At 37.9% G+C, this 27,273-nt stretch overlaps 2 protein-coding genes across 6 annotated transcripts in view; one reads left to right on the top strand and one right to left on the bottom strand.

Moving 5' to 3' along the window:
* The window catches only part of POLK (DNA polymerase kappa), a 64,880-nt gene extending 52,551 nt beyond the window's left edge, over nt 1-12,329 (bottom strand). Inside the window, exons 1-2 of one of the 3 annotated variants that reach the window (XM_019929819.3) lie at nt 12,195-12,316; nt 9,032-9,197 (exon numbers count right to left, since the gene is read on the bottom strand). The gene's annotated coding sequence lies outside the window, so the exon portion shown is untranslated. Of the gene's footprint in view, nt 1-296; nt 2,214-9,031; nt 9,198-12,194 lie in introns of those variants that run through there. The other 2 variants (XM_019929818.3, XM_019929817.3) reach the window with 2 other exon arrangements.
* CERT1 (ceramide transporter 1) overlaps nt 12,267-27,273 on the top strand; it is a 129,086-nt gene continuing 114,079 nt past the window's right edge. The window contains exons 1-3 of one of the 3 annotated variants that reach the window (XM_033852949.2): nt 12,267-12,367; nt 12,612-13,014; nt 17,848-17,982. In XM_033852949.2, coding sequence (XP_033708840.1) covers nt 12,282-12,367; nt 12,612-13,014; nt 17,848-17,982 — 624 coding nt within the window. In that variant the 5' untranslated portion in view covers nt 12,267-12,281. Of the gene's footprint in view, nt 12,368-12,524; nt 13,015-17,847; nt 17,983-27,273 lie in introns of those variants that run through there. The other 2 variants (XM_033852947.2, XM_033852948.2) reach the window with 2 other exon arrangements.

Here is a 27,273-nt window from a genome sequence, read left to right as displayed (position 1 = left end):
TTCCTGTCCTGGGAAAATGATCATTTCAATTACCTCCTCTGCCAAATGGCTCCAATTTTTTCTGAGCCCTAATCTTGATTCACTGCTGATTTCTTAAACTTCTCATAGCTCTAACAGTCTACGGCAGGAGTTTAAAATATTTTTAGCAACGTAACCCTTTCACATGAAATCTCAAACTTTTCCTTAAATCTTTGTTCTACAAATGCTGTACAGCTCTCTTATAATTTCTTCATATATATTCTATCACTAAAGTAAAAGAATAGGTAGCCTAAAGAAAAGGAAAAGTTAATAATAACCTTCATTTCTTTGGTTCTCCTGATTCCTTAGAAATACCTGTGTGAACACTGATATATACTGAAATTGTTACCAACTCCAAGACTGAACTAACAGTTTTCAGCTGACAATTGTTTACTATTGATGAATTTTAAAAGATGGTTTCCATAAGAAGTCAGGCTCTAAAAATCATTATTATTATGTTTTCTTCCTGGTCTTATACATGCCTGAAAACCAGAAACAAAAAATTAAATTAAACATCCAGAAAATCTGCCAATCATAGGAAAAAAAATTAGTAAGAAGTTGTGATTTTGTAGTAGTTAACCCAAAATGATTTAAAATATATCCACATGCCTCCCCCCCACCCTAATAAATAAAAAACTCCATAAATATCTGACTTTTGTTCAGATTATACTCTGTTAAAAGAACTTTGGTTTTAAAAATTAACAACCTATTTGTAAATTATTACTAACATAGTTATGAAAATACATTTAAATAGACATGACATAGAAGAGCACCTGATAACAAAGGATCTGGAATTTATATTAAATTAGCAAAAATAATTATTCTTGATGAGATGATCTCTTTCAGGGTTATATGCTATAAGTGGGGGGGTAATAATGATTTGGTTTTAGTGATACTAAATTTGTTTTGAAGCATCAACTAACATTAAAGGAAGGTTTGTGAAAGGAGCATAAATTAAAAAACCCTTGCAAAACACTGAGCTAGAATAATTTATTAAACTATAGAATTTGGTTCTTTAGTTTCTCATGAATTTTAACGGTGCTTAGTGATTTTTCTCCTGGGCCTTGTTAATTGCAATTCCTACAACTTCCCTTCAATCATCAACCAACTAAACTTATTCCATTAATCCATATATACTGAACACTCACTATGTGACAGGTAATTTTAAAGCTTTACTTGCTCTTTAATAATAATGTAACTGTTAAAAACATATCAATAGTTTTATTACTTATTTTTGTCTATATTTTGAAAGTCTAGCATTATTGTCTACATTCTTAGACATACATTTCTGTATGCTAGAAAATAATGAATCTATGAAAGATGTCGTATATATCTCATTTTTACAGCACCTTAATCAGGATCATCATATAGCAAGTTCTTTAATAAATATTTTAAATGAAGATGAAGATAACTGTATATTAATAAACTATATCACCATAACAGCATGCATATTCCATAATAATATTTTTCACCTTACTTGACTGAGAAGAGGACCTGAAATTACAGTAAAAGTGAAACAATGAAAGGGGTGGGGAGAAAAACAGAAAGCAAACACATTTACAAAATAACTATCATGAGGATTCTACCAGTACTTAAGAATACCACAATGCTCTATATAGTATGGCTTTAACATATTAACAAAATAATTTTTCAATGTAATTTCTCAATGTAATGAAAAGACATTAAAAGTTAGAGACTCAAAAGCTTGGGGAGAAAAACAGAAAGAAAATGTATACATGCAGAGAGTGCACACTAATATCCCTGTTCATCTATTACATATGTACACTATGTACTTTTTAGACTAAAGTATTTTTTACTGTTATAGTGAAACCTATTAAATGACAACTACCCCTAACAAGTTTTTAACCCACAAAACCAAATAGATATAAATAAAAGATAATGAAATACAATTTCAATTTTATTCAACAGTAAGAAAGAATAATTCTGCTTAGAACATGCCTGACTTGGCTTTCCTCTGAACAACAGGAAACAGGACAAAAGGATAGCCTACATGCTCTTCGAAATTCTGTTTCTGAAATCAGTCTTAATGCTGAATGTTAGAACTGTCCATGAGATGTGACTTATTCCTAAGTAGCTGTATACAGTGTATTAAGGTAACAATGAGAACCTCCCCCTCCCCCCTCAAATAAAGTTGTCCTTGGAGAGTTAAATGGTAAAAATCAACACACAAGGGAGTCTAAGATATATATGCAAACTCACCTTAAGGATCAGAGTAACAGGCAAGTCCTAGCAGTATGAACATAATATAATAATAATAATTGATGTCAATAAAACAAAGTCTTCCAATCCAAATGGAGTGTGGGTAGTTAGAAACAGAACAAAGAAAAAGAAAGTAAGCAAGGTAAATATTGGCAATGCCTAGTTAAATATCCATCATCACAACAGGGATAACCTAACTTAGTGCTACTAATCATTTAGAATCATAATTGAGGAAAAAAATATGAGACTGGGATATAGTAAAAGGACATTAAGCCTATATTTGAAACCAAGATATGAGGAGCAGTCACAGGGCTGGGGAAAATGGTGAGAATTTTCGGGGCTCTTGAGCTAGTGAGGTGGGAAAAAGGATCGAAGTAAGAATTAAGAATGGGCATAACATAATTTTCACTATTCCTATAAGTCAATTACAACAGGATGGAAAGCATGTTATGAAGGTTCTATTACAGCTTTTACTTCTTCTAGCTTCTCACTATTTCTCACCTACTCCCTCCTCTGCTTTTCCCATCACTACTGCCAATGACTGCTACAGTAGAGGAAGAACAGAAAAGGAAGAAAAATAGTAACAGACAATAGTAATGCACAACACATATAAACAACAGTAATGCAGGGGAAGGGGAAGAATGAGGAAAAAAAAATAGTACCAGCATATATAGGAAGGAGAGAAATTCTGCAGCTGTCTGGCTGTGGGGACCATTCATACATAAAGAATGCACATAAACTGGTCAGATTAACTACAAGGCTCCTTTTACTCAACTAGATTTTATGATCGGCTTTTGGTATTTTTCTCAGCAACCGGAAAATTTGTTCAACTATTTTAAAAACTTGACAGATCCTTTAATTAAGTTAATTCATAGACTGGTACACTTGGGTTACTTACACTGGATATGAATATACCTGTAAACATCTAAGTCTAAGAGAAAATCACTAATTTGGGAGATAGGCAGGCCAGATGTTGACTATTGACAGGTAAAATGCAATCATTTTTTTGCACCAACTCAAAAGTTTAAGATACATAGGGGAGCAATGCCCTCAATATTCCTACATTCACTTTACAGGTTTGTATACGACCTCCTTATTTGAATACACTCACAAAGATATCACAAAAGAATTCTGTATAATGTCATAAAAGATGAATACATGCAAGTTTCTTGTAGCCCCTAATATTTCTGAAACTGGTGCTTACATTATCAGAAATGGACATAGACGCATTCACATTTTACATAAATGAATATCCACTTTGATATACTTATGTAAATATCATTTTACAAATGCATATAACACCACAACAATTGGGATATACATAGTAATAAAAAGACTGGTTATACTAATGCCATTTATTAACTTAGCATTTATTTAATACACAACCAAAGCCATACGGTGATTAAGGATGAAGCCCTAGGATTCACCCAGGGACTGTCTGCTTGCTCACTCTGAACTCAGGGAGAATCCCCATAGTGGCCGAAACTACACGATTCTTTAATAGGCCTGACAGGAACACTAAGCCTAACAGGCTAATATGATTGATTAATAGTCAAAACAGGAAAAGGAAAAAAAAAGCATTCAAAAGGGCAAGTAGTACAGGCTAAACTGGAAAAAGGCTTGCAGAGGAGCTCTTAAATCTTTTAAACTTCTGAACTTCATTTAGGGGACATGCTGAATGTCACACACAGAGTTATAAGCCATAAAAAGATCTACCAATTTATAATATTTCTAATGTGACAAGACTCATTAAACAGTTTACATGATAACTTGGTGGAAAGAGATCAGCAAACGAGGACAATCCTTTTTTCTTTAAAATTCCAAATAACCATTGTCTTCACTAAAAAGACCTGGAGCAGGTGGCCTACAGAGATCCAGTAGAAGTAGGATTAGATAACACGATTAGAGAACAGGATTTATCACTGTCAGGTGGTAGGAGTAAAAGTTACCTGCTTTTAACTTACAAAATACTATAGTTACATGTATACCTTTCTTATCTTGTTTTCTGTTCTAATCTCCTTGAATGCAGACCCCCACAACCCTCGCTCTTTTTTTTATCTGTCACTATTTTAAAACTACCCACAGGGCTTCCCTGGTGGCGCAGTGGTTAAGAATCCACCTGCCAATGCAGGGGACATGCGTTAGAGCCCTGGTCCGGGAAGATCCCACATGCCGCGGAGCAACTAAGCCCGTGCGCCACAGCTACTGAGCCTGCGCTCTAGATCCCGCGAGCCACAACCACTGAAGCCCACGCACCTAGAGCGCATGCTCCGCAACAAGAGAAGCCACCGCAATGAGAAGCCTGTGCACCGCAACGAAGAGTAGCCCCTGCTCGACGCAACTAGAGAAAGCCCACGTGCAGCAACAAAGACCCAACGCAGCCAAAAATAAATAAAATAAATAAATTTATAACAACAACAAAAACTACCCACAGTAGTCAGCATAATATCCTGCATATTAGATGCTTGTTGAATTAAATTATTAACTGAAAGATAAGGTAAAATACATTAATTATATTGACTGCCTTCTATGTGCTGAGCACTACTCTGGGGACTAAAATTAGAAAAAAAGTGGATAAAAATTTTAAACTCATGTTTTAGTGGAACAAAATAATATATGCAGTCTAATACTGCACATATTAACCATTTATCATGTGCTAGTCTGTGCTTATGCCTTTGAAAAGAATTAATATCTGTGTGGTGCTTGACAATGAGATTTTCACATATGTTACATAATTCTTTCTCCTCAGAATGCCCCTTTTCTTACCACTACAGTTAGAATATAATGCAAATTATATATACTAGATATGCCTATTGTTTCCAGTTGGCCTCCCACTCCCAACAAACCACAGAAGAAGTAGACTTACATTCCACACTTTTGGGAAGAGCTGAGTAGAGCACTGGCTGGCCAACTACCTATTTCTTTTAAGAATCTGAACTGAGAGACATTGAGAGAGCTCTGAAACTGACAGGTAGTTAAAACAAGTTGGACAACATGCAAGATGAAATTTGAAGAGACAAATAAACTGAGATTGAGAACACAAGAACATAGAGATGAAAGATATCATGAAGTCCCAGAGATGAATAGAAAAACACCAAATCCTCATTTTCCAAGTATTGAAATACGTGTACGAGGCCCAGCTGAGGATTCAGAGATCTCTACAATAACATCTCTTATTTGAGCTACCCCAAACATATTTCTGATTCCTTTAGTCAAAGAGCCTTGATAAGATCAATAATAGTATAATATCCAACTGGTCAACCAAAATAAACACCGATAAAAGTATTCCAATGTGGTTCATTCTGAAATTGTAACCTCCTACCATTATCTCCTTCCAATAGCTTGCTCAAATGCTATCCTACCACCATCCTTTGTCTTCAAGTATTGGGGCAGGGCGGGGTGGTGGCAGGGCGGGGAGGAAGGACTCAGACACACTACTGGGCAGCGTAAACTAATGCAAACTTTTTCGAGGACAATTTGATAGTCTCCCACTGTAAAATATTCTCTGTTTGAGCAGCCCACTATTGGGAATTTACCCCCCAAAAAGAGCTAGACAAGTGCACAAAAATAAACTTAAACTAGTGTTTCTTTATAGCGTTTTTGTAATAGCAAAACATGAAAAATGTTGATTGCCCATCAAAAAAGGAATTCTATGCAGTCATTAAAACAAGCGCTACGGGGCTTCCCTGGTGGCGCAGTGGTTGAGAGTCCGCCTGCCGATGCAGGGGACACGGCTTCGTGCCCCGGTCCGGGAAGATCCCACATGCCGCGGAGCGGCTGGGCCCGTGAGCCATGGCCGCTGAGCCTGCGCGTCTGGAGCCTGTGCTCCGCGACGGGAGAGGCCACAACAGTGAGAGGCCCGCGTACCGCAACAACAACAACAACAAAAAAAAGGCTACGAAATAGATGTTCACAATATACTGTTAAATTAAAAATGCAATTTGTACAATGGTAGAGTGTCCCCCCCATCACACACACAGACCTTCCTTGACTTATGATGGGGTTATGTCCCAATAAACCCATCATAAGCTGAAAATACCTTTAGGTAGGAAAAGTATTTAATACATCTACTGAACATCATAGCTTAGCCTAGCCCACCTTAAATGTACTCAGAACACTTACAATAGCCTATAGTTGGGCAAAATTATCCAATACAAACCCTATTTTATAATAAAATGTTAAATAGCTCATGCAATTTACTGAGTACTGTACTGAAAGCGAAAAGCAGAACATGTAATTTACTGAGTACTGTACTGAAAGCGAAAAGTATATGGGTACAGAATGGTTGTTAAGCCCTCATGATCATGTGGCTTGCTTCCACTGCCCAGCATCACAAGAGAGTATCATGTCACATGTTGCTAGCCTGAGAAAAGATCAAATTTCAAAATTCAAAGTATGGTTTCTATTGAATGTGTGTTGCTTTTGCACTATCATAAAGTCGAAAAATACTAAATTGAATCATTTTAAGTAGGGGACTGTCTCTATATGTTTATATTCTAAAAATTACAAATAGTGCTCTTAGGGGGGAAAAAAGAAGGGGGAATGCTTAAAAAACCAAGTACAGTCCTCCCTCAGTATCCACAAGGGATTGGTTACAGGACCCCCTGCGGATACCAAAATCCATGAATACTCAGGACCTCTATGTAAAATAGTGCAGTATTTGCCTATAACTTATGCATAGCCTCCTGTATACTTTAAATCATCTCTAGGCTACTTATAACACCTAATACAATGTAAATGCTGTGTAAATAGTTGCTGGTGGGCAGGAAATTCGACTTTTGCTTTTTGGAGCTTTCTAGAATTTTTTTTTTTTTCTGGATATTTTTGACCTAAGGTTGGTTGAATCCGAGTATGCGGAACCCATAGATAGGGAAGGCCGACTGTACCATATTTCACTGCTTCAAGAACACACATTTTTTTCATTTAAAAAATCGGGATGCTTCATATAATCCTTGTCAGTGAGACAGCAGTTGTGACATAACTGTCATTACGTATGTATCAAAATGTGAAGGATAGGGGTCAGCAGCTTGGGGAAAATAACTCTGAAGACAATGATGGGGCCTTTTAAAGAAATCCTGTAATCATCAATTCTCTTGATGGTAAAGAGGAAAATGTATGGAAAAACAGGGACATTAACAACTCTAAGTTGAAAATTAATTTAGAACACTGTGTGTAAAGAGATTAATCTTTAATTTATATCATTTATAATTACCATTTCTTCTCACAAGTGATACATATACACATGCACAAACATACTCACATGATATATTTTTTTCATACAAAATGGTACAAAGAGAAAAATTCAAGTGGTCCATAATTTCACCACCCAGATTATTATTCAAGAGATTAAAATAGGGCAAAAAAATCAGTTGTTTTATTCATATGCTGTATTTTGTTCACTTGTACTTTTGTTTTTAGACTGTTGCTACTCATAGATCATTACCTCTATTTCATAGATTAGTATCTCTAAGTTTTCAAAATCAAGTTTCTTATGTAAATCCCCAGTTTTTAACTAGTTATGTTTCAGCTGGGAACAGTATTATAAAGATTACAAAGAACAGTTAAATTCCCAGGTTAGCTAAAAAGGCCTATTTAACTCCAAATGCATCTTTACCATAATAAATACTGTGAGAATACAGAACCTATAAGCTCTGTTATGGACTAAATTGTGTTCCCCTCAAATTCATATTTTGAGGACCTAACTCCCAATGGGACTGTATATGGAGACAGGGCCTATAAGGAGATATTTAAGGTTAAGTGAGGCCATAATGGTAGGGCCCTAATCCAATAGGGCTGGTGTTCTTATTAGAAGAGGAAGAGGGACCACAGCCACCCAGACTGTGGTATTTTGTTATGGCAGGCTAAGATACTAACGAAGGCTTTTTATAGCATCATTTAAAAACATTAGACAATGTCTTCAATTTCAACTTGGGACATCCTCTCCTACTACAGTTCTAGCATCAAGAAGAAATATTCCCGGGAATTCCCCGGTGGTCCAGTGGTTAGGACTCCATGCTTTCACAGCTAAGGACCCAGATTCCATCTCTGGTCAGGGAACTAGGATCCAACAATCCGTGCATCGCAGCCGGGGTGGGAGTCGGGGGGAGGCGCGACTGGTATTCCCTTCCATGCCTCTACCTGTTGATCAGTAAAATTGCAAGATTCTCACTTCCAGCACCTCTGGGTTTTTGGCTTCTGTGTCATTGCAGTGAGAGAGTGAGGTAGGGATGAAGGCTTTGGGATTGGTGTTTTGTGGAGAGAAAAGGTGGGAGAATGAGGTGAAGTGGAAGATGGGGAGAAAGAAGAGGAACTGAAGAACTCTAGTGGGATGAGAATGAACGCTGCAATCAGGATAGTTGGGCTCAAACCGCAACTATGCTCTTTACTGCTGTATGACCTTTGGAAAGTTACTTAACTTCTCTGGGTTCAGTTTCTTCATGTGAAATATTAGAAATAGAAATAATAGAAATAGGATAGCAATAATAAATTCTTCATTGGGGTTAAATAAGACAGCATAGACGTAAGCAGTGGGTAAATGAAATGCGCAAAATCATTAGCCGAATTAAGAGCATAGTTGCTCTGATATACTCATCTACAGGATATGTTATTTATTTACACAATTCTTCCCACTTTTAGAGGTATTCTGAAGCAAAGAAAAGAATATGATCTTTAAAATCAGATCTGTGTTCAAATCCTAAGTCCAACACTTAGTACCTATTTGGCACTGGATAAGTTACTTAGCAGCACTGAGCTTCAGATTCATTATCCTTAGAATGAGCCCAACAATGCTCACCTTATGTGGTTTATAGGGAATAAGTTAGATCAGATATGTAAAGTGCCTGACGGAGGCTAAGAGTTAATACTGTAAAGATGTCATTTTCTTCATAAAATAAGTGCATTCTTAATCCAAATTCCAACAGAGTGTTTCATGTAATTTGACAAGGTGTTCTAAAATTCATCTGGAAGAGAAGATATACAAAAATATCCATATGAAAAAGAACATCAGGAGAGTTTTGGTATTATATACGAAAATAGTATAAAGTTAAATAATTAAAACAGTATGGTATTAGCACAGGTATAGACAAGTAGATCAATGAAAAAGAATGGAGTCCAGAAACAGACCTAGATATATGTAGATTTTGTGTATCATATAAATATAAGCATAAGAATAGGCTATTAAATAAAATGTTGGGCCAAGTGGCTGTCCTTAAAAAACAATTCCTACCTTATTCCATACGCAAAAATAAATCCCAGGTGGATTCAAGTTTTAAGAGTTAAAAAAAAAACTACTAAAAGAGAAAATATGGAATATTTACAGGAAGGTTGGGGAAGGTTCTAAGTTAGCGAGAAAACTGAGAAGCTGTCACTCTCACCATAAAGAGAAAGCTCATGTATTTTACTACTGTATTGCAATTTCTTCCCATTAGCAAAAATGAAGTGAATCCCAACCTCTAATGTGGTATTCTGAACAATATACAAAAATCCTTCTGTACTTAAAAACATTTTTAAATAGTCTTGTAAGTATAGAGAAACAATGTGGCAATAGCTTTTATTTATTTATTTAGGCCATGCCATGGGGCATGCAGGATCTTAGTTCCCCCCCACCCCAGGGATCGAAACCATGCCCCCTTCAGTGGAAGCGTGGAGTCTTAACCGCTGGACTGCCAGGGAAGTCCCACAAAAACATTTTTTAAAAGACAATTTCGCTCATATTAATTTTAAATACAATGAAACAACTTCCTACTGATTAAGTGGGTACTGTAGTCATATTAGTGTTGGTGGTTACAGCCACACAACTTACAAATGCATAAGGGATTTCCCTGGTGGTCCAGTGGTTAAGAATCCACCTTCCAATGCAGGGGACGTGGGTTCGATCCCTGGTCCGGGAACTAAGATCCCACATGCCACAGGGCAACTAACCCCTTGTGCCGCAACTATTGAGCCCGTGCGCCACAATGAAGAGCCTGTGTTGCGCAACTAAGACCCGATGCAGCCAAAAAATTAAATAAATAAAAAAATATTTTTTTAAAAAAAGAAATGCATAAAATACAATAGAAAGTTCCATTTAAAAATAAATATAGGGACTTCCCTGGTGGCTCAGCGGTTAAGAATCTGCCTGCCAGTGCAGTGGACACGGGTTCGATCCCTGGTCCGGGAAGATCCCACATGCCGCGGAGCAACTAACCCTGTGCCCCACAACTACTGAAGCCCGCGCGCTCGAGGGCCCGTGTGCCGCAATTACTGAGCTTGCGTGCTGCAACTACTGAAGCCTGCATGCCTAGAGCCCATGTTCCGCAACAAGGGCAGCCACCACAATAAGCCCGCGCACCATAACGAAGAGTAGCCCCCGCTCACTGCAACTAGAGAAAGCCTGCTCACAGAAACGAAGACCCAACGCAGCCAAAACAATTTTTAAAATAAAACAAAAATAAATATATACTATGCTTCCATGATTCTAAATTGCATTATGAAGTGGAGTTCTCAACAATTCACAATCATTTCCTTGAGATTAATGACATTTTAAAACCTAGAGCTCAAAAGAATCAGAAAAAGGACGTCAACTATATTAGGTAATCGGAAGGCAAAGCAAAATTTAATTGCTACAATATTTGATATTCTAAAGGTATAATTTACTAATTCAATAAAGAGGAAAAATATGCTAAGTGGGTTTTTTTTTGAATGACAAAATTTGGATTATGTTTTAATTAACATGTTGACAAAGTATTTTCAAAAGCTTTATCTCAAGGTTTTATTCATCTGAATGGCTTTCAACTATGCATTGTCACTTGATTTCATAATGGAAAAATGATTTGTAACTGATTTACAACAGATCCAGCATTTTCAAGTGTAAATCTAGGAAAATGAAAGATTCATAGGTACTTCTCAGAGACACTTTCCATCATTCCTTTTTTTTCCTGAAGATCCCAGTTAAGTTGACCTCTTTGGCTACCAGAGCTATTTCCGGCCACTGTGCCTTTACCCCTAGACTCAAAATTTCACTTCTATTCTCCTGTCACCTGCAGTAAGCAGGTATTCTTTCTAAGGTTTAATAAGTAATTTTAGTGTTGGCAATTATTAGGAAATTGACGAGATGGAGAAGTAGCAAACAGGATGAAAGAACTGAAGCTACAAAGTTATAGCTCTCCCCATAAAAGTTATCCTTGTAATGTATGCAAAGAGACTAAACAATATTTGTTAGATCTTCTATTCGTCTTTCCACTAATTCAATTCTAGTCTTAAAGCAAAGCCAGCCTCCTATTGCCTAATCCCTTATTACTTAATAAGATCAGTGCACTTTGGTTTTTGTTATACATGACAGTTTCTATTCCAACTCCTCCTATGTTTCAGAGGAAGGCAGGTCAGTAGAGATTGTTGTTAACTTGGGTGTCAGGAAAACACTCATTTACAACTAAGAGAAAACTCCAGGCTCTCATCTCACATTCTTATTTTACTTTAACAACTCTTCAAATTCATTTATTCTCTGACATCTTTAAAATTACTTTCCACATAAAAACTCTGTAAATCTAACAACGAAAAGCTCTTGCTCTGGTGAGAAGGGACTAAATGCTTCCTTCTAAACAGGGAAACGTCGTGTGAAGTCTAACTTCTAAAGAGCGAGATGGAAGACTTCGAAATTCGTAGAGGTGGTTTGACGGAAAGAAACGCCCTTGTTATTAGAGAGGTCGCAAACCCCTGGCCCCCGGTTGAAGCGGAAGCGCCCGGTACACTTCTGTCCGGGCAAGCGGCAAGATGCTCCCGGGCTTTCGGGAAGCCGCCATGGAGGGCAAGCCCGGGCATCCTCAGCAGAGTTATCTCACGTCCAGGCCCACAAGCCCGGCATAAGTTCGTCATAAACACATTAGGCTGAGATAGAAGCGCGGCCGAGGGGACGGGTCACGCAACTGTCAAACGAAGCCCACCCACCCCTTGCTCGTCCCCAAGGCGGCAAAACTTACCAACGCGACTCTCCCTCCAGTTGCCTCAGGACCGCGACTACAACTCCCAGGAGGCTGCGCGGCGTACGGAGCAGCGTCCTTCCCAGAATGCAGCACAGTGGCGTCTCCATCCCTCCTTCTCCTTTCTCCGCTCCTCCTACTTTTCTACCCGGCGTCACCCGGGAGGGCAGGAGGTAGGTTGCGGGAGGGTACTCCGAGCCTCGGCGTGTGGCGTCAGACGTTGGGAGGAGGACGGGGCGGGGAGCTGGGGGAGAATGGGAGGACGAAGGGGAGGGGAGAGGGGAGGGGAGGGTAAATAGTGGGCCAGGCAGGAAGATGGCGGCGGTAGCGGAGGTGTGAGTGGACCTGGGTCTCTGCAGCTAGATTTTCTTTTCCCCTCTTCCTCCTCTTTTCGTTTACCCCGAGGTTGGCATCGAGGGGGCTGAGTTCGGGTGGCAGCGCCGGGCAGAGCGCAGGGGTCACGGCGACGGCGACGACGGCGGCGGCGGCTGACGGCTGGAAGGGCAGGCTTCCTTCGCCACTCGTCCTCCTTCCCCGGTCCGCTCGGTGTCAGGCGCGGCGGCGGCGCGGCGGGCGCACTTCGTCCCTCCTCCAGCTCCCTCCTGCTCCCGAGCGGGCACTCCTTCCTTCGCCATCCTCCGACGCTTCACCCCGGGGACTGGGCGCCTCCGCCGGCGCAGCTCAGGGAGCGGGGGCCGGTCTCCTGCTCGGCTGTCGCGCCTCCATGTCGGATAACCAGAGCTGGAACTCGTCGGGCTCGGAGGAGGATCCGGAGACGGAGTCCGGGCCGCCTGTGGAGCGCTGCGGGGTTCTCAGCAAGGTGAGCAACCCGCGGGGCCGAAGACCCCTTGCCCAGACTCACCTGCGGCGAGGCGAGCCGCTGAGGGCATGGGGTGGGGCTGGGCGCGAGGCACAGACTCTGCCGGGGCGGGGGCTGCGGAATGTGCCGGGGTGTGGGCCCGAGTACTGCGGCACGAGTGCCCGGGCCAGGGTTGGGTGGGGGTGGGGGCAGAAGGGGACTGTCTTCCTCGCCTGCTCTGGGGCTCGGCGGCCTGGGACCGGGAAAGACCTGTCCCAACCCCGGATCCTGTTTGGGAGCGGGATGCGCACCGTGACTTGGGACCCCGAGCGACAGCTGTCCGGGTATAGCAATTTGGGTTGGGCAACAGCGGTACCCGAAGGACTGGGCATGGGAACCGTGCACCTCAGACCTCTCAAACGAGATTAGTCCGGGAGATGCCAAGTAGAATAGGGTTGAGGGGTTTCTGCAGACCCTGCTTTTGAGACAGAAGCCGTAGCAACTCGGCTTGGTGCTGAAATCTGAGGTGATAAACTATGCCAGGCTAGATGTAGTGAAAGATCTCAATGAGAGGAGGAGTTTTGTACTTTTCCCCTTACTCTTTACCCCAGTTCAGAGAAGAGCTATTGAATAGTCAGGTGATAGGTACAAGAAATATTCACAGTAACTTGAAACTTGTCAGAATGGAGACAGACCTTTAGTCCAGGAAGAAGAGCATTATTTAATAGTAAAATATTCTTACAGTCAGTGGGCCAGAGTAAGGAAAAGACATCTTAATTTTACTAAATTTTTTAAAACCACTTTTCCAAAATTTTTGCAAAGCAGATAGTCATTTGTAGAGTTTGAAAGCTAATTAATTGAAATGGATGAAGCCCTTTTTAAGAGAGAAGGTGGGTGATCTTTTTTTTGGTAGTACATAGTTTGGGGTTTGTTGGGTTTTTTTTTATTTTTCTTTTTTTTTTTTTTAACGTTTTTGCTATGAGAAGATCCACATTGTCTTTTTTACTTCCTTCTCTCTTCCTGTTAAACTTTTAGAAATGGCTGGAGCTAGCAGTTAACTTGGAGAGGGGGAGCAAGGTCCAGTCTCTCATCAGGCTGGTCATAAGACCCTAGATCATGTGCAGCCACTGGCTATTAAGAAATCACCCTGCTTCCAGTATACATACTTTGGCTAAGCATTGGGATGTTGTTTGTGGAATTGTTTCATACTAGCTTTTATATTGTCTTTAGAAGGCTGAGAAAGGACCTAAGAAAGGCATAAGTATGTCAGAACTAAGGTTTGCGAGTGTTAACTTTAATTTGCATACAGAAAAATTATGGTGTGTGTTGATACTGTGATCATTATTGGAATTTCAGTGAAAAGTTTTCAGTAAAGTGCAGCTCCCTAGGGTTTCTTTGGATTAAATGTATTGTGTAATTTAAGAATCTATATTGAACATGTTGTGCAATAGGTATACATTTCTCTTTGGAACTGTTATGAAATGGGCTCTTTGCTTCTCAGTGATTCAGGTAATTTCACCCCATTTTTCTCATTAAATGAGAAGCAGACTTCCAAATTAGTATTGTGGAGTGTTAGGTATTTTACAAAACAAGCCGTACTTTTGAACTATTGATCATCACTTTGGGGGGGACAGGAGGATCGTAGTGATTGGTGGAGTTACCAGTGCTCTGAGTATGTACTATATATGAGTATCTGAGTATCACTTGCGCAGAGCAGTGTAGTAAGTGTATACTTTATGACAAAAAAATGGAAGACTATCTTCTTGATATCTAAGTGTATAGAAATGTAGTATTTGACCACTTCTTTGGTTCGTAGATAACTTCATTGTTGCTGCATACATAGAATCAACTTAGTTTGGGAGTTCTTGTTAACAGCTATGAAGGAAATTTCCCTGAAATTTAACAATTTATGGTTACATATGTTTTCTTGGAAGCTTTTTAATCAATAATATTTTTTATTGAATGAATGCTTTTAAATTTAAAGTATATATATATTTTCAGCCTTTGTATTCACCTGGTAATTTTAAACAAAATTAGAACTCAGCCTCTGTTCTTTTCCTTCTGCTTAGTAATGTAGTTAAGTCCAAATACTAATTTGTTTTGTCCCCCCACTCCTACCCCCACCAAATGGAGTGAGTTTGGAATGGTGGTGGTGGAGTAAACTTGTACACCAGCCCAAAGGTTTTTTTTTTTATATAGATATATTTTCTACAGACTTCCTTCTTAGGCACATAAGTTCCAAAAATACTGAATAGACAATAATTCTAGGTGGTTATAACAAATATCAAGATAGATTGTGGATGGGGAAAGATTCATGCCTTAGTAGGACTTGAGAGCAACTAAGCCTTGGTCAGTCTCATCCAATTCCTTCTGAATTCTCTCCATCCTTTTTATCTTATCTTTTACCTTAACGTCTTTTCCACATACCTAACTGTTGGCTGAAATTCTGTCCATGTGTAGAGTCCATCTCAACTATTCTTTTCATAAAGACTTTTCTTATTTCACCAACCATCCCAGAGCTCCTTCCCTTAAATTCCTATAGCATTTTATTAGTAACTTGCTTCTGACTCTTATTCTAAATGTATTTTTTTTCCTCTTGAATTTATGCTTGCTGGACTATTGGAGGCAGGAATGTTTGCTTCTCCTGCAGTGTCTGCATATTGCCTTGTCTCTGTTAAATGGGGAAGAGCCAGGGAATGTTACGAGGGTAGAGAAAAGGCAAAAATCTGCCTTCTAGCTGTGAATAGGAGTTAACATTTTCTGCGTAAATCCTGAAGCTTATGTAATTATTGGGTCCTCTGTAAGAAAAAAATATGAAAATATGGACACATGATTTCTAGGGCCCCTTCTGTCACCTTGGAAGGTGTCTGTTCTTGTGAGCTTCCCTGAAGGTTTCTAAGCTTCATTAGCTATGCATAGCTCTGCCTCCAACTGTGCTTGGCAGTGTTCTAAGTCTATTCTTGCTTAATGTTAAACAACTTTAAGAGGTAGAGTTTGAGAAACAAACAAACAAACAAACAGGTAAGTAACTTGGCCACAATCACAGTTAGTAGCTTTCTGACAGGCAGTAATTGGAAGCGAGGTAGGATTAAGGTATGCCAGTCTAAACGATTTGTATTATAGGCAGTTGGGAGTTGTTCATGTAAGTTTTGGAGCTGGAGGCTCAATGAGGTTAATATGTAAGATAAGTAAGCAAAATATGCCTAATAAATAAGATTATGTAAGTTATGAAATAAAAAGCAGAAGATATCAGAGGTAAGGTTATTAAGCCTTCTCAGGAATCCAGGAACCTGATAATTTGATTGGATTACTTGAAGATAAAGGAGTCAGATTTAAGGGTTTACTAGGAAGGAAAGATGAATAGGAGTTGATAATGGGCTATAAAGATTAAGAAGGAACAGTCAGGTATTGAGTATCTCCTAGGAATATAGTAGGTGTATTCATGATTTTATTTACCCATTCAAATGACTGAGGAAAGAAACTGAAGTTCAGAAAAGTTAAATAATTTGTCAGAACTTTTCACACAGCTAGTAAAAGTAGTTGAGTCTCTCTGATGTTGTATCCACTGCTCTGTCCATACAGTACAGGAACGCTGAGCCAGGTTTGAGTCTGAATGGCTGTGGCAGTAGCAGTATAGCCAAGGAAATAGGAACAGAGGGGGATGTGCATCCTATGGGTGGAGGTAAATTTAGTTTTGTATGTAACCATCATTATTTCAAGTCGCTGTCTTAAGTGGTAGTAAATCGCAGGGAGTTAAAATGAGGAAATAGTGATTAGAGAGCCCTCAGGAAAGAATGAGTTAACTTGGCAGCATGGATCAGCTCTCAGGGAGGGGCTGTAATGATGGAGTTTAGAAGATATAAGAGCTGAACCATCTCAAACCTGGGGAATTAGGAAATAGTAAAGAAAAGATTCCTCTGAGCCAATGCAGTATATTTTTAACAATCCATTTAGAGTTAGTTTTTGGCAGATAGTTTTTGAGTTAGCAGATAGTTTTTGGAATTGTCTGTGCTTAAAACCCAGGAGCATAAAAATACGCAATATCAACAATTCCCATAGAGGTTACATTTCTGCCTTTGCAAGTTTATTGATCGTGATCTTCACTGTGCAGTAGCGAAACTTTAGCAACACAGAAACCATTTGTAGGTACTGGAAACAGATAATCCAAGTATGTTTTTGAAAACCAGTTTTATGTTTGTATTTTACTCTTGAGTTTGAAAAATAGATCTTCAGAGAAACTTAGAAAATGAATTAACTATTCTATAATATTGAGTTCTGTGGAAGTAAAAATAAAGTTGATGTAGACTTTCTAAAGAGTAATAATCTATTTTTACTTTAATGTAGTCGTAAACATCATACATTTTCATGTAGGAATAACTTACAACAAAAATAGAGTTTGGGCCATGATTGACTTCTACTTCTGTTGATTTAGAAGGCTTCATGCAGTACTTGGTGTAGGAGAACGACAGACTGTATAGCCAAACTTTTCTATTGAATATGTCAATTATGACAGGGACCAAAACAATTTAAGAGTTTTGAAGGTGGTGAGGAGGGGAGGATGAAAGCACACAAAGAGTAAAGCAGAATTTTTAACTGAAATGTGCTTCAGTTTTATTCCTCAAATATTAGAAGAAAATGTTATATTTTATTATATTTTATTTATAATTTTGTAGAAATTACTGAAAATTATATACAATCTGGAAAATTTTAACTTTTCACTTTTTTTTTTTTTTTTTTTTTACTGTTTATAATTAAGTTAGGACTTCTCACATTTTGGTTTTAAACTTAGATTGACTGCTGTTTCAGAAAGTTTGGATTTCTAAAAATGTAATTTTTTGTCTTCTTCTCCTCCAGTGGACAAACTACATTCATGGGTGGCAGGACCGTTGGGTAGTTTTGAAAAATAATACTCTGAGTTACTACAAATCTGAAGATGAGACAGAGTATGGCTGTAGAGGATCCATCTGTCTTAGCAAGGCTGTCATCACGGTAAGCTCCTATTCTCCTTCATTCAACAAATACTTATTGAGCATAAGTTATACACCACGAACCTATTCTAGGGGCTTGGGATATGTCTATGAACAAAACAGATTAAGATCCTTGCACTTGTGGAGCGTGCAGTCTAATATTTTTTTCCATAAAATTATTTTAGAGTGTATTGCTACATACTGTTATTTTATATAGACATGTAGTATTTATCTAGTTGGTTACAGCAAGCCATTAAACAAGGGCTTCAGAAAAAAAGATGTTAGATGGCTTCATATCTGATAGATGGGGACAGTTATTTAGTGAGTTATTGAAAAAGTTAAAGCAGGAAAATAAAAAGATACATATCTTAACATTTTAAATTTTTACCTTAAAATATATAAATCTAAATTCACTTGCCAACTTTTTGATGTAGAGCTAACAGTATGTCTTTGAATATGGAGTTGAGAGAAGTTGTTCTTATGTAAAGTATTATATCCATAATGCCTGCTTTGCAATTTCCAGTTTTCATTCTCTAAAGTGGAATAAAAACTTAAAGATACTTTTGAAAAACCCTAAATATAGGTTCCTCTTTTTGACTTTTAATGTTTTTCCCTAATATTTTACAGATGTTTCCCCTTTATTTAATTTAATACTTTTTAAAAGAATGACTGACCTTTGTTGAGTCATTCTACTTAGCTTGAATTCAATGTAGTTTACATAGAAACAGCTCTCTTTGCTCTTGTATTCCATAGATTTACATGATGTTTAAGTTATGTAAGAACTACAGCAAGTAAACTGGCATAAACAGGTTTAGGAACAACCAACTGACTTGTTAAACATGTAACTCAACTAGTGGGCCAGAAGTACCTGAATATACTAAAAATAGCATACTAGTTGAGAGTGGTCAGCATGTTGAGGCATATTTAATAAAGGGCAAAAAAAAAAGGTATTGTCTAAGGCAGGTCAGTTAAATGGAGGTCAGTTAAGGAAGCTATTGTAGTTAAAATCTAAAAATGGATGTGTTAAAACAATCATAGATTTTACTGATACATTCAAAGAGAATTCATGTTACGTTAGAGTTTATATTGTTTATAAAGATAAATGATGTACTTTGGATATGTGTTGATATCTAAATATGACTTACATATGTTTATGTTACACATTTAAGTAAAACCATGTAGTAGTTTTCCATCACTTTTCATACATTCTGCCCCCTTATATATTCAGAGTTTGAAAATAAAAGCTTAGTTGGATATTGAGTTGGAAAAACTTATAGAGGGGTTGTTTGGAAATGTTCAGAATGAAACTACTACTCTCCATTCTTATGGACAATTTTAAAGAAGTAGTTTGAACATAAAGGCTCACTATTTATTTGGACTGGTATGTGGTACGTTATAATGTACTTTTGAAATTGTATCTATTGATAGTTAATATTTTGGGGTTTTATTTCTCTTGAGATAGATCACTATTCATGCTAGAGGAAAGAATCATGGAGAGTAATGTACTTTACAATTTTGAAATGTCTTCCCTTGGTTCTTCCCCTTCTTCCTTCTTTTGCATATTGTTGGATGCTTGTTAGTTACAGTGCTTGTTTGACTCTTTGAAAATAGTTTATATCTTTATTGTTTCCTAACTAGTAGTATTCCTAGAGTACCATGCTAGTTTAAATTTAGTTATCCTGTCTTGAATTATGGACTGTGGTAATAGTGCATGGCTTATTTGGGGAAAAGAAAAACTTTTAATAAATATTTACATTGCATCTGCTCAGGAAAAAACAATGTGTTAGTTCTTCGTAGATTTTTTGTTGTTGTTATTTTGGTATTTTTGTTATCTATATTTGCTTATAGAACTTTTCATTGTGGTTCATAATCAAAGAAATGAGTAGGAAAGCAAGACAATTTGAAAACATTGAAGGGACCTAGTGGAAGTACTCACTGGGCTAAGTGGTAGTAGAGAAGGTAAAAAAAAAAAATGAATGAAGCAGCAGAATCTGAATGGTAGTTAGTCTTCGCTATAGTTAACCAGGTGGTATGGAGAAACACAAGTATTTATATTCCTGAACTTCTTCAACTCTGTTCCTATTCTGTCGGTTCATAAATTCACTGTTACATATTTCAAGGAAATTACAAAATATAACTGAATTCAGTGAACTTCTCAGAATGAAGTTTACAAATAGAGTATGTATTTGAGTTAAATTTTTAAAATTTCACCTCTGTTAAATAGGTATCTTTTGCTTTTCTTAAATATGTGCTATTATATGTATCAATTCATCTCTGAAGGCAAAGAATAAATATGGTTGAATTTGTGCATGTGACATCCTTATGAAATTGATAGTATTCATATATGAGGAAATCTGGACTTGAAGAGTTGTGACTTTACTGTGATCATTCATTAACATATTTATTATTTGTTGGTGAACCTAATGTTTGAGCCCACCTTTTCTGATAGAACCTAATTCATTGTTAAATTCACTATTATTTTAGTTTAACAAGTCATTCCTTATTCAAATCATGTTCTTTAGTAATGTGATAATAAGTTGAGTGAAATACTTTTAAGGAACAAAATATTTCCTGGGAGAATTTGTTACCTGGAAATAATTCTTAACGTGAAGGGATTGGGAATAAGTTAATGAGAGGAAAAATAGTACTCTGTCACTTTTTGGGAAGTCACCTATTTGTATGTTTAATAAATGTTTGTAGAAAGTTGAATTTCTCAGTTATTATCGTTTAATAGTTATTTGCTTAAGACCCAGTCCCTGCTACAAAACTTGCCATGTAGTAGATGTTCAATATATGTTAGTTGATCAATCAAAAGCAATGTTTATGGAGTATTTAAACTGTTATTTATTTTTTAAGTTGTGTTTTGTTTTTTGTTTTTTTGTGTGTGTGCTACGCGGGCCTCTTACTGTAGTGGCCTCTCCCGTTGCGGAGCACAGGCCCCGGACGCGCAGGCTCAGCGGCCATGGCTTCCGGGCCCAGCTGCTCCGCGGCATGTGGGATCTTCCCAGACCGGGGCACGAACCCGTGTCCCCTGCATTGGCAGGTGGACTCTCAACCACTGCGCCACCAGGGAAGCCCCTTAAGTTCTGTTTTTAAATAAAGTACGCGTGGTAAAAAAATATAATCCATGGCATGAAGAGGTTTAAAAAGTAAATGCTTCTCTTTACTCTTAGTCCTGCACTCAAGACATAACAAAAGTCAAATTTTTGGTCTGTCCTTCCAGATACTATGTATGCCTATATAAGCATTTATTTGTTTATATCCTTCATTTTCATTTACACATAGCATCATACTAAATCTATCGTTCTGCACCTTGTTTTCTTTTAATATGTCTTGGACATTTACTACATTTTGTTGAATATTGTGGATGTACTATGTCTTATTTATTTGCCCCTTCCCTGTTCTTGGAAATTTAGATCATGTTTAAATTTGTTTTACTACAAACACTCTTGAAACAAGCATATGTAGTATTTAAAATTTTTTTTTATAGTTACTGTCAAATGCCCTTTTAGAAGTACCACTTTTCATTCCTACAGCTAGTACATGAGTGTCCCTATTTCCCCATACCCTCAAATATATATATATTTAATTTAGTTGCACTGGGTCTTAGTTGCGGCAGGCGGGCTCCTTAGTTGTGGTTCCAGGGCTTCTTAGTTGCTGCATGCGAACTCTTAGTTGCAGCATGCATATGGGATCTAGTTCCCTGACCAGGGATCAAACCCAGGCCCACTGCATTGGGAGTGTGGAATCTTCCCACCCGGGAAGTCCCTCCATACTCTCAAGTATTGAGGAAGTCAGGTTTTGGCAAATGTTAAAATATTTGGCAAAGTGCTAGATAAAAATGGTGTCTCATTATTTTAAGTTGCACTTTTTTATTCAAGAGGGTAACTTCATATGTTTATAATTCATTTTTTCCTCTTCTCATAGCTTGTTCATCTCTTTCTTAGTTATTGATTTGTAGCTCTTTATATCATGATATTTGGCAATTTGTCATATTTATTGCAAATGTTTCCCCCCAGGTTGTCATTGTCTATTTTTTCTTTCCTTATTTTATATTCTTTTTAAGCCTTAACAGAAATTAAAAATTGTTATGTGCTCTTATTGTCCTTTTCCTTTATGGCTTCTGTATTTAGTTATGTTTAACTAAAACATAACTCAAAGACTGTAACTCTATATAAATGTAGTTACATTTTCATCTACAATTTTACATTTGAATTGGATTCCTGTGGGAGTTATTTTAGTATAAGAAATGATGTGGGGGCTTCCCTGGTGGCGCAGTGGTTGAGAGTCCGCCTGTTGATGCAGGGACACCGGTTCGTGCCCCGGTCCGGGAAGATCCCATGTGCCGCGGAGCGGCTAGGCCCGTGAGCCATGGCCGCTGAGCCTGCGCGTCCGGAGCCTGTGCTCCGCAACACAAGAGGCCACAGCAGTGAGAGGCCCGCATACCGCAAAAAAAAAAAAAAAAAAGAAGTGATGTGGGAATTAAGCTTTTTAATTTTTTCCCAAATGGCTAACCATGTAGTTTAATACCATTAATTGAAAAATTCACCTTCTCCTCACTGGTTTGAAATGTTACCTTTATTGTATATTACATTACCATGTGTATTTGAGGTTGTTTCTGGACTCTCTTCTCTTCAGTTGGTTTGTCTATTCCTTTTTGTACCATACATAAAATTATATTGCTAATACTTCATTAATCAGTTCTTTAAACTGCTAATGATCCTTTTGTGAAAATAAAAGAAGTGGTTTGTTTGTAGCTACTGAGATTAGAAGACATTTCAGGAATTAGGTAGGTAGAGATTTTTGGTAAAATGGAAATAGTAATGTCTTTAGAATTGGTTTGCCTAAGCTCTATCTATAGTCCCAAGTCTTACCTTAGATATCTGACTTTGTATACCTACTATCTTATAAAACTTCTTTAATTACCAAATGAATGGGATTCATATTATTCTTATTATAGGTTGGATATAGTAAAATTTATTCATCAATTTAGTGTTTCAATATTCTCAGATGGAAAACTGAAAGGTAATGAAAATGTTTACTGCTACATTGAAAAAAATTTTAAGCCAAGTAGCTCTTAAGTAGGTAGGGGTTAGAAGGGAGGAAATTTAAAGATCCTGGCACAATTAAAGAAGCCAACAGAGATGTAAAAGAAAGGGAAGGGGGTTCCCCTGGTGGCGCAATGGATGAGTCTGCCTGCCAATGCAGGGGACATGGGTTTGATCCCTGGTCTGGAAAGGTCCCACATGCCGCGGAGCAACTAAGCCCTGTGCACCACAACTACTGAGCCTGTGCTCTAGAGCCCACGAGCCACAACTACTGAAGCCCGCGTGCCTAGAGCCCTTGCTCCGCAACAAGAGAAGCCCGCGCTGAAACGAAGAGTAGCCCCCTGCTCGCTGCAACTAGAGAAAGCCCACGTGCAGCAACGGAGACCCAACGCAGCCAAAAATAAATAAATAAAATTTAAATTAAAATTTAAAAAAAAAGAAAGGGAAGGAAATGTTCAAAATTGAAAAGGATCATTAAACAAAAAATTTTTTAAGTGCCAAATAAAGAGTAGTCACATCTAAACAGTTTTGTTTTTATTTGCAGTACGCGGGCCTCTCACTGTAGTGGCCTCTCCCATTGCGGAGCACAGGCTCCGGACGTGCAGGCTCAGCGGCCATGGCTCACGGGCCTAGCCGCTCCGCGGCACGTGGGATCTTCCCGGACCGGGACATGAACCCGTGTCCCCTGCATCGGCAGGCGGACTCTCAACCACAGCGCCACCAGGGAAGCCCTAAACAGTTTTTGAGTAAACTATTTGTCAGTAAAACTGGAAGAAAAAAAATTTTTTAATTTTTAAAGTTTTCAAATGTGGGATTTTAAAGTAAAAAACTGTGATTTAAATTGATGTTCAGCAAATTGGATCTCACCAAAGATGAGTAGGGCCATAACTAATCATCATACGGGGAACTCCAGATTAGTAAGGAGTCCAAGAAGTTCGCTTTTATCAAATGTGCAATTTTGCTCTATTGAACTGTGTTAGTAAGAACCAAAGGAAAGAGGAAGGTATATTGACCAGTAAAAGCATTAGATAGATACTAGTTGATAATTCTCTTCATTTGAGGAGCATTTGCCAGTGAATTTCTAAAGAAACTGGAACCTTATACTACTAAGATTTATGCCTTTAGAAACTAATATTATCTGTTCAGCAGTTCATTTGGAAATAATTATCTTCCATCTTTAGGTAACTGGAATGTAACTCGAATAATGTAACTCAAATAATTAGATATAGTGGGAAATATTTAAAATATTGGTGAGAGGTTTTGGAAGAGGAAAAATATAAAGAAAGATACCAGTTGAAATGTAGAGCCAAGAATGTTGAAATAACTTATCCAAAATTATGTAATTACAAAATATGTTAGTTTGTTAGGGTTGCCATAACAAAGAACCGCAAACTGGCTGTCTTTTTTTTAATTGAAGTATAGTTGACTTACAGTGTTTCAGGTGTATGGCAAAGTGATTCAGATATATGTGTGTATATATATAATATATGTATGTATATACATATAATATATCTATATACGGATTCTTTTCCATTGTAGGTTATTATAAGATACTGAATCTAGTTCCCTGGTTTATACAGCAGGTGCTTGTTGTTTATTTTATATACAGTAGTTTGTATCTGCTAATCCCAAACTCCTAATTTATCCCTCCCCCACCCCCTTTCCCGTTTGGTAACCATAAGTTTACTTTCTTTTATTTCTGTTCCGTAAATAAGCTCATTTGTATCATTTTTTACGATTCCACATATAAGTGGTATCATATATTTGTCTTTCTCTGTCTGATTTACTTCACTTAATAATCTCTAGGTCCATCCATGTTGCTGCAAATGGCAGTATTTCATTCTTTTTTATTATGGCTGAGTAATATTCATATTTTATACACACACACACACACACACACACACACACCCCACATCTTCATTATCCATTCATCTGTCAGTGGATATTTAGGTTGCTTCCATGTCTTGGCTGTTGTAGATAGCGCTGCAGTGAACATTGAGGTGCATGTATCTTTTCAAATTATCATTTTCTCTGGATATATGCCCAGGAGTGGGATTGCTGGATCATGTGGCAACTCTATTTTTAATTTTTTAAGGAACCTGCATCCATCCTGTTTTCCATGGTGCCTACGGCAATTTACATTCCCAACAACAGTGTAGGAGGGTTCCCTTTTCTCCATACCCTCTCCAGCATTTGTTATTTGTGGACTTAATGATGGCCATTTTGACTGGTATGAGGTGATATCTCATTGTAGTTTTGATTTGCATTTCTCTAATAATTAACGATGTTGACCATCATTTCATATGCCTCTTGGCCATGTGTATGTCTTCTTTGGAAAAATGTCTATTTAGGTCTTCTGCCCATTTTTAATTGGTTTGTTTGTTTTTTGGATATTGAGCTGTATAAGTTGTTTGCATATTTTGGAAATCAAGCCCTTGTTGGTCACATCATTTGCAAATATTTTCTCCTGTTCCGTAGGTTGTCTTTTTGTTTTGTTTATGATTTCCTTTGCTGTGTAAATGCTTTTAAGTTTAATTAGGGCCCATTTGTTTATTTTAGCTTTTGTTTCCATTACTCTAGGAGACAGATCCAAAAAGATATTGCTGTGATTTATGTCAAAGAGTGTTCTGCCTATGTTTTCCTCTAGGAGTTTTATAGTATCTGGTCTTACATTTAGGTCTTTAATCCATTTTGAGTTTATTTTTGTATATGGTGTAGAAAATGTTCTAATTTCATTGTTTTTACATGTAGCTGTCCAGTTTTCCCTGCACCACTTATTGAAGAGACTGTCTTTTCTCCATTGTATATCCGTGCCTCCTTTGTCGTAGGTTAATTGACCATAAGTGCACGGGTTTATTTCTGGACTTTCTGTCCTGTTCCATTGATCTATATGTCTGTTTTTGTGCCAGTACCATGCTGTTTTGATGACTGTGGCTTTGTAGTATAGTCTGAAGTTAGGGAGTGTCGTTCCTCCAGCTCCGTTCTTCTTTTTCAAGATTGTTTTGGCTATTCAGGGTCTTTCGTGTTTCCATACAAATTTTAAGTTTTTTGTTCTAGTTCTGTGAAAAATGCCATTGGTAATTTGATAGGGGTTGCATCGAATCTGTAGATTGCCTTGGGTAGTATGGTCATTTTAACAATATTGATTCTTCCAATCCAAGAACATGGTATATCTTTCCATCTGTTGTGTCATCTTCAGTTTCTTCATCAGTATCTTATAGTTTTTCAGAGTACAGGTCTTTTGCCTCCTTAGGTAAGTTTATTCCTAGGTATTTTATTCTTTTTGACATGATGGTAAATGGGATTATTTCCTTAATTTCTCTTTCTGATAGTTCGTTGTTAGTGTGTAGAAATGCAACAGATTTCTCTGTTAATTTTGTATCCCCCAACTTTACTGAATTAAATAACAGAAATTTATTGTCTCACAGTTCTGAAGGCTGGAAGTCCGGATAAAGATGTTGTCAGGGTTGGTTCCTTCTGTTGCTTTTGATGGTGTGCTGACAATCTTCGGCATTCCTTGGCTTATATATGCGTCATCCCAATCTCTTCATTCATGTTTACATGGCATCCTCCCTGTGCACGTAGCTGTGTACAGATTTCCCCTTTTTATAAGAACACCAAGTTAGATTAGGGGCCTATTCCACTCCAGTGTGACCTCATCCTAACTAATTACATCTCCAGTTACCCTATTTTCAAGTAAATTCACATTCTGACATACTTCAGATTAGGGCTTCAACATACAGATTTGGGGGTATGCAATGTAACCCATAACCCATGAAAGTATCAGCGTTAAGACTAGAACTCAAGTCTCCCAATTCCCACCTGGTGTTATTTTATTTTATTTTATTTTTTGTGGTACGCGGGCCTCTCACTGCTGTGGCCTCTCCCATTGCGGAGCACAGGCTCCAGACGCAGAGGCCCAGCCGCTCCACGGCATGTGGGATCCTCCCAGAACGGGGCACGAACCCGCGTCCCCTGCATTGGCAGGCGGACTCCCAACCACTGCGCCACCTGGGAAGCCCACCTGGTGTTATTTTATTGTATGTCAATGAGCATAGGAAAAATGCATATACAATGCATTTTATGTTGTGTAAGACTTGCAGGAACATGACTGTTAAATATTTATAAAGCAACTCTTTAAAATTTGTTTTGAACAAAGCATCCTATTAAGATAAAAAGGGTTTTTTTTTCCTTTTAATCTTAAGAAGCTCTGTTTGAGATATATGCTTCTTACTTACATGTAAATTTTATCAATTTTTTTTCTA

The sequence above is a fragment of the Tursiops truncatus genome, chromosome 3, assembly GCF_011762595.2.
Source record: "Tursiops truncatus isolate mTurTru1 chromosome 3, mTurTru1.mat.Y, whole genome shotgun sequence".
Lineage (NCBI taxonomy): Eukaryota > Metazoa > Chordata > Mammalia > Artiodactyla > Delphinidae > Tursiops > Tursiops truncatus.
This window is presented reverse-complemented; position numbering and strand designations above follow the sequence as displayed.